A 7,393-nucleotide genomic window follows, 5' to 3' on the forward strand; every position below is an offset into this window, starting at 1 on the left:
GAGGACTACTCTGATTAGAGATGTGGGGTGGTCCAGAGTTTGTAAATTCCCCGCATTGACACTGGCAAACCTCCACCCTGGATGATTCCAGACCTCTCCTTGGCCATTCACTGGCAGGTTCCCTCAGTGGTGGCCCAGAGCACAGCCAGGGCCCCCGACAAGGTGTCTCCATCACCACCCACAGTGCCTCTTGGCACCATGGCAGCCTCCTTGTTCTGCCCAGCTCCACCGGCCTTGTCTGCTTTCATGAGGCTTCGTTGTCATAGCAACCCACAGGGTCACATCCCTGAGGCCCAGGAGCCAGAGCAGAAGGACCGCCAGGAAGAGAGGGTGTCTTCAGCTGCTGCTCCCCCACATCTCACGTGGCCCTCCTCAGATCTCCCCAGAACACCCTCTGATGACCTTACTTTGCCCCTAAGGGGACAATAAACAGAATATAGGCCACATCATCGAACCCCCTCCTTTCTCAAACAAGGGAACTGAGGGTTAGAAATAAGAGGTGATTTTTCCCAGCTTACAGATCCTCTTCCTGGCAAAGCTGCAACCGGAACTCACGTGTCCTAACTCCTGCTTGTTAAAACCCTCGCTTCCTCCGATCGTGTTAAACCTACCTGAGGCTGCCCCGGACCTGGGGCCAGCAGGCCTCAGCACATCCTCTCCTCCCAGACTGCTGAACGGGCCACGTGGACCCTGTTTCCTGGTGAGGACAATGGGGCCCAGCCCTGCTCTGTCCCACGGGATATCAGGAGGATGGCGCTGGTTCACCGGTATGCCCACCTGATCTGGAATGACAGCCACGCCTCAGGGGACGGATGGCAACTGGAACCACGAGGTTACTGCAGCAGGCGGGTCAGGAAAGTTAGGGAGGCGCTCAGACACACAGCTGATTTTGCTTTCCTGGCCCAGGCTACCGAGGAAGCCTCCTCCACTCTCCTCTCTGCCTCATCACTGTGTCCCTCCTGTGATCTCCCCCCATGCAGACCCTTTGGCCTCTCTCCTCCCTTCTCTCCCTATCCCCCTGTCCTCTCCCTCCCACCCTCCCTGCTGGCCTGCACTCACCTCGACCAATGGGCCACCCCCACGTGGCTCCCCTTTCTCCAGCGTTTTCAGGCATCAGCAACCTGGCCCCCCACCCGGCAGCTCAGGGGAGAGCGGGAGTGTCTTGCCCGCTAATAATGCTTGCCATGTTGGGTTGACCTGAGTTTTCCTAAACGGGGACCTGACCTCGCTGCCCTTCCTGGGGGCCTGTTTTATCTTGTCTGCAGCAGGGGACGAGGATGAGGATGAGTCAGGCGAGGAGAGGCTGCCGTCCTGCTTTGACTACGTCATGCACTTTCTGACCGTCTTCTGGAAGGTGCTGTTTGCCTGCGTGCCCCCCACGGAGTACTGTCACGGCTGGGCCTGCTTCGTCGTGTCCATTCTCATCATCGGCATGCTCACGGCCGTCATCGGGGACCTCGCCTCCCACTTCGGCTGCACCATCGGCCTCAAGGACTCAGTCACAGCTGTTGTCTTTGTGGCATTTGGCACGTCTGTGCCAGGTAAGGGTGAGGGGGGGCCTGGGTTTGCAGAGAGGTTACTCCTGGGTCCAAGTGACCCCCTCCACTTTGCCTCAAGACCTTCTTGCTACCACCGATCTGAGCTAACAGAGCCTCTGCCCCGACAGTGTGCAGAAGTCAAAGGGATTCCTGACAACAGTGCTAGTGAGAGCAGACATTTCTTGGACCCTTTTGATGTGTCGGGCTCTGGGTATGCCACCCAGTTGACACGGTTTCTCTCTGTAATGCTTAACAGATCCCTACATAATTGGGATCATTATTATCCCCACGTGACAAATGAGGAAACTGAGGCCCATGGAGCTAAATCGGCTGCCCGTGTGAGCAGCCCACTTTCTCAACCTCCACGTGATATAAAGGCCACAAACAGCACAACTCAAAGACTATAGATACAGTTTTCCTCCCACGTGTCTCTGGCAGTTGCTGAGACCAAAGATTAGCCCACTGGAAGGTGTCACCCTGGAAATCTTCACGAGAATTCTTGGCTCCTCACTTAGAAGGACACCTGGGAGTACAAATCGTCCCCTAACAGGACAGGAGAGGAACCTTAGTGAGCTCGTGTCCTTTCATATGATGAATTACATATTCTTTTCTTTTCGCATAAACACCCAGAGATGAACAAGAGTGAGCCTGAATTTATTCATTCATTAGGCAAATATTCACGGAGCCCGATGCAGTCTCATGCTAGGCTGTCATGGAAGGTGGGCAGGCGCGCTCCCCGCTCTGCGTGGAGTTCAGCAGCGAGTGGCAGAAACGACTCAACTCCCATTATTGAAATCATCTTTGTTTAAGTTCAATGACAAGAGAGTAGAGGTGCTGTGTCAGCATAGACGGAGGGACGGGGCTGGGCTGGTTCGTGGACAGCTTCCAAGAGAGGCTTATATAAGCTGGGCTGGACCGAGATGGAGCAGAGGGCTGTGTTAGCTCAGGCTCCTGACTTCATTCAGCTGGGCGTCCAGGACGTCTGAACCTGACCTCCTGCCGGGAGCCTCCCTGCTGCCACAGCAAGGAAGAGACAGTGTCAAGTGCCAAGAGGGTTACGTAGAATCCCATCAGACGGGACTCTGCTGGCTGGACCCAGGGAAACCCTTCCTAGACTAAGAGAATAAATCCCCCTGGAGGGTAACTGAATTGACATGACACTCCAGGGAAACCTCGTCCCCAAACCCCAGCACAGAGCAGTGGGATGATTTGCACATTAGTGATGCAAGAGCCTTGGCTCTCCTGGAAATGCGTCAGGTGGTAGGAAATTAGACGGATGGTGCATGGAAGGCATTTTGGAGGAGATGCCCTGTGATCTCCGTTCTCCAGGCCTCAAGGGATGGAACTAGCAGAGGGAAAGGAGCAGAACTATCACAGTGGGAAAAGGGACACACGTGCAAAGAAATTGCAGAAGATCAGAGGGGGAAAAGCAAGGTCATAGGTAAGAAAAGGCAAGAGATTTTCTCTCGGAGATCCGAGAAAATTGACAAGAAGGAGGCAAGCCAGGACAGGCTTGGGACACTTCCAAGTCCTTGCACTTGGTCAGGGAGCAGCTGGCAGCATCAGGGGCTTGAGAAAGGTTACACAGTGGTGTACTCAGCTGATTTCATGGCTTTGCACTAAATTCTTTGGGATGATCATATGCAAAGGGCCCACCCATGAGAGTTTTAGGACCAAATGTCTTGTTAACTGCCCATGTAACCTTGGTAGATTGCTTGATCCTTATTATCCTTACCTGTGAAATCAAAGGGTGGCTAGAGGTCCCTGACAGCCCTCCCAACGCCTACAGTCCGGGCCAACATCTGAAGTCAAGCAGCTCGCAGGGCCCCGTGCCCCATATACTAACTACAGAGACAGAGTCCTGTCTTCCTTGAGCCCATACCTCATGGTTCCCTGGCATGTCTCTGTCTGCATAAATAAAGCCCCTAACGCAATGCCAGGGCCAGGGGCCATGACTCTGTTATGTGAGCTGATATTGTGCACAACAGTTACAATCAGCATCTACCCTCAGCAGCTTCCCAGGCGGCCAAGGTTCCCTGGGCAGATGGAGAAATAACAAGCTCCCCTTACTGGGGGGTGGGGGGGGGGGATCCAAAGGGAACAGCAAACCCATTCAGTAAATATCAGGACCTAGGCCCTTAAGGATCTTTCAGACCCCAGCGGATGAGGAACCTGAAGCCCAGAGAAGTGAGGTGACCTGTCCAAGGCCACACAGCCTGTTCATGTCCAAGGCCACACAGCCTGCCTCCCCCTTCCTGAGCTTGGTCTGGGGGTCCCAGCTGCCTTCTGGACATACGGTGGGGCCGGGGTGGGAGTGGGGGGCCCTCCGCGTCTCAGGCTCCCTCCAGCTCCCGTCCTTTCTCCCTCTTCCAGACATGTTTGCCAGCAAAGCCGCGGCCATCCAGGATCTGTACTCTGACGCCTCCATCGGCAATGTCACGGGCAGCAACGCCATCAACGTCTTCCTGGGCATCGGCCTGGCCTGGTCCGTGGCCGCCATCTACTGGGCCCTGCAGGGACAGGAGTTCTACGTGTCGGCCGGCACGCTCGCCTTCTCGGTCACCCTTTTCACCATCTTCGCGTTCGTGTGCATCAGCGTGCTCCTGTACCGCCGGCGGCCCCACCTGGGCGGGGAGCTGGGGGGCCCACGCGGCTGCAAGCTGGCCACGACGTGGCTCTTCGTGGGCCTGTGGCTCCTGTACATACTGTTTGCCACGCTGGAGGCCTACTGCTACATCAAGGGCTTCTGAGCCTGGGTGCGGGGCCTCCGCTGCACACGCCTCGGACTTCTCCTGAGAGAAGGGCACTTGGCCACCGTGACCTCGCCCGGGGGGAGCAGCCCACAGAGGCCCCAGGAACCTCACCCGACCTAGGCTCCCCCGGCAGTGGGACTGAAAGGGCAGAGTCTTAACCAGTCAAACCGAGTGGAGGAAACACCCTCTTTACAAAGTATTTAATTCAATACAAACCAACAACAGCAACAAATCCACCTCCTCCCCATCTTCCCATCCGTGTCCTGACCACAGCAGAGGTCAAAGCTTCCACCGCCCTCCCATCATCCTTTGCTGCTTCTCCTTCCCTGGGGCAGGGCTTCCACTCTGTCCTGTTGGTCGCATCCCCACACTGTCCCCCAGCTGGTGGGGGTGGAAGGGAGTCCTAGCGCCCAGCCCCCCACCCCACCCCAGGCCACTTTCTGGTTCTCTCTTCATCGTAGCCATTAATGTGCTCACTTTGCCATCAGGTGTCACTCATTGTTTGCTCGTTTGTCTTTTCTTTCTGAAGTTGGTTAACATCGGTGCTGTGGAGGAATTCCCAGGGAGGGACAAGCAGAGGCAGGACGTTCAGTGGCACCCTCTCCCCCTCTCCTCCGGTAACAGCTGTCTTTTGGCTCCAGCGGCGTTTTGCACCGCCCCCGACCCCACATCTGCTTTCTTTCTCAGTGGGAGAGGGCTGGCGTTTGGGTGGCAGCGTGTTTGCACACCCATGCGGCGGGCTGAAGAATCAGAGCTGTGGCAGGGGCAGGAATACCTTTTTGTGCTTCTGTCAAAATCCAGTTTAAAGGAAAAAGTCATGGTTCCTTCCCTCCCCTTTCCAGTTTACTCTGCCCATCGCCCTGGGGCCGCGTCTATGTGTTCATCCTTGTGAGGGAAGAGCCACCACTTGCGAGATGGGGGACAGGAATAGGAACAGGATCCGATGACAGAGGACGGCTGGGGAGGCAAAAGGCATAGATGGCTTCTTGAGTCATCTTTGGCTTCGGATCTGAGGCCGAGCAGAAGAGCTGTCCACCTCGTGAGATCTTTAAGGGGAAAGATTGTGTTTTAAAGCGTCATTGCGTCAGACAGATGTCAGCCTCCCCAGCCCCTCACTTTCTAATGTGCCACACTGAGAGGTCTGACTGTACTTTTTGAGATTTTTTTTTTAAATCAACTGAGAGGTTGATAAGAAAACCAGGGGCTCCTTCCACCTCTCCTGGACCCTCAGGTCACGTTTGAAAGCATTTTCATAAGAGAGGAACTGCAATTTCTCATCACTCCCACATTCCTGCTTGTTTTTAAACCTCACGAAGCTCTTTTTCCAGCCTGTGGGCTATTTCTTGCCCCACTAAGAGGAACTTTAGTTGCTATCATCCCACGGAGCCTGGGTTTATAGAAAAAGAGATTGCCGTGGCCTACAGACCTTTTCCCAACAAATTTGAAAAGGACCTGGCTTTAAAACCCACATGCTTGTGTGTGCGCGCGCGTGCACACACACACACAAACACACACACACACACACACACACATGAACACACATAGGAACTCATCACAAAACTGCCCACAGATCTTTAGGCTTTCTGCATTGACATAAATACATTTTTTTAAGGGAAAAAAAGAGAAATTAAAAAAACACCTGTTTAATTTTAAACACATTTTTTTAAGAAAAAAATAACTAAAAAAGAAGCAGTGCTCATGTCATAAGCTATGTTGACAGTTGCCAGTGGAAATGTTGGGTTGGTTTAAAAAAAAAAAATAAAAGCTATACTTATATCTCTCTAAATACAGCTTGCTCCTTCCATGTTTCTTCAGGAAGAGGTCCAGGGGGCCAGCTGGGGTTTTTCTTCTGGAGCAGATGTGGTTGAGGTGAAAGTGTCATCTCCTATTTGTATCTCCTGTCTGCCTCTGCGTCCCCTCAGAGGCCAGTGTTCCAGACTCAGTGTTTTTAAAGCAAAAAAAATACGTCAGGGAAATGCCACCTGTCAAAAGCTGGACGATGGAATGCTGGGGGACAGAAGCAGCAGAGCTGTGGTGATTAAGGGAAGGAGGCTTTTGTATCCAAAAGGCACGGTGGGGCAGCAGTTCAGCCAGGCAAACGGGGCCCTGTGTTTATTCTCAGTAGGCACATTCGTTCATTCGTTGACTCATCATCTGTGCAACAAGTGGATTTTGAACACCGTTGCAGCCTTGAGCTACATTCTGGTGATAGACGGAAGACTTCAAGCAACTCACGGTCCAGAGGCACAGGTAATGTGCCCTTAACCAGGGCTCTTTTGGTTCCAAGAAACAGAAACCCATTAACCTCTTCCAATGCTGCAAAGGCCTGGTGAAGGGGCTGCTCTCATGGAACCCAAGACAGAAGGCACAGCTGGCAACAGGAGGCTGAAAGCCCTCGGGAACCAAGTCTGCTCTTCCCCTCCCCCAGATGGCATAGTCCCCCCAGTCCTTGCTCCTGTCTCCCCTTCAGATCTGGCCCCTTCCTCTCCCTCTCAAGGTGCTCTGCTTGTCTGACCCATGGCCGAGCGTGGCCACCCCCCACCAACACTATGGCATAACTGTGTAGCTCCATTCCCACAATTGACGGGGACATCCCTTTTCTCTTGAGAATGAATTCTTAATGGAGAGAATGAGACCAATCTCCTATCCCCAAAGGGCTATCCCTGAAAGGCAGAGCCCTCTGTGGAGGCTGGGGGTGCGGTGCCTGCGGATTGGGAGTTTGATCTGAACTCCCAGTCTAAACAGCTCAGGAAAGGAGAGGAGTGACATCACAGGTATTATTGCCCTTTCCAAAGAGCCAAGAGTTGGGAAGGGGCCTATGAAGCATATGGACCACCAAGGTACAAATAAAAATTTCAGTTCTGTCATGAGTGCTCTAAGAATGCCATAAATAGGTACCACCAGCAACACTAACTCAGCCTGGAAGCATCAGGAAAAACAGAGGAAGAATCTTTTGGTGAGGGGGCTTGGTACGAGGAGTAAACAGGTTATAGTGTCATCTAGGGATAACGCTGGCAGGCTTGGCTAAACTGTAGGGTTCAAGGGACGCGAAACAACCCAGAGAAGTAGGCAAGGAGGAAGGTTTGGCTAACAGGCTCATTC

At 53.5% G+C, this 7,393-nt stretch overlaps 1 protein-coding gene across 6 annotated transcripts in view; it reads left to right on the forward strand.

Moving 5' to 3' along the window:
- The window catches only part of SLC8A3 (solute carrier family 8 member A3), a 139,189-nt gene extending 133,112 nt beyond the window's left edge, over window positions 1-6,077 (forward strand). For 4 of the 6 annotated variants that reach the window (XM_082733984.1, XM_082733981.1, XM_082733980.1 and 1 more), the window contains 2 exons: window positions 1,266-1,541; window positions 3,912-6,077. In XM_082733984.1, the coding sequence (XP_082590110.1) occupies window positions 1,266-1,541; window positions 3,912-4,288 (653 nt within the window). In that variant the 3' untranslated portion in view covers window positions 4,289-6,077. The remainder of the gene's footprint in view (window positions 1-1,265; window positions 1,542-3,911) is intronic. The other 2 variants (XM_082733982.1, XM_082733985.1) reach the window with 1 other exon arrangement.
- The last annotated feature ends 1,316 nt before the right edge of the window (window positions 6,078-7,393 follow it).

This window comes from Mustela nivalis (assembly GCF_964662115.1).
Source record: "Mustela nivalis genome assembly, chromosome: 6".
Taxonomy (NCBI): domain Eukaryota; kingdom Metazoa; phylum Chordata; class Mammalia; order Carnivora; family Mustelidae; genus Mustela; species Mustela nivalis.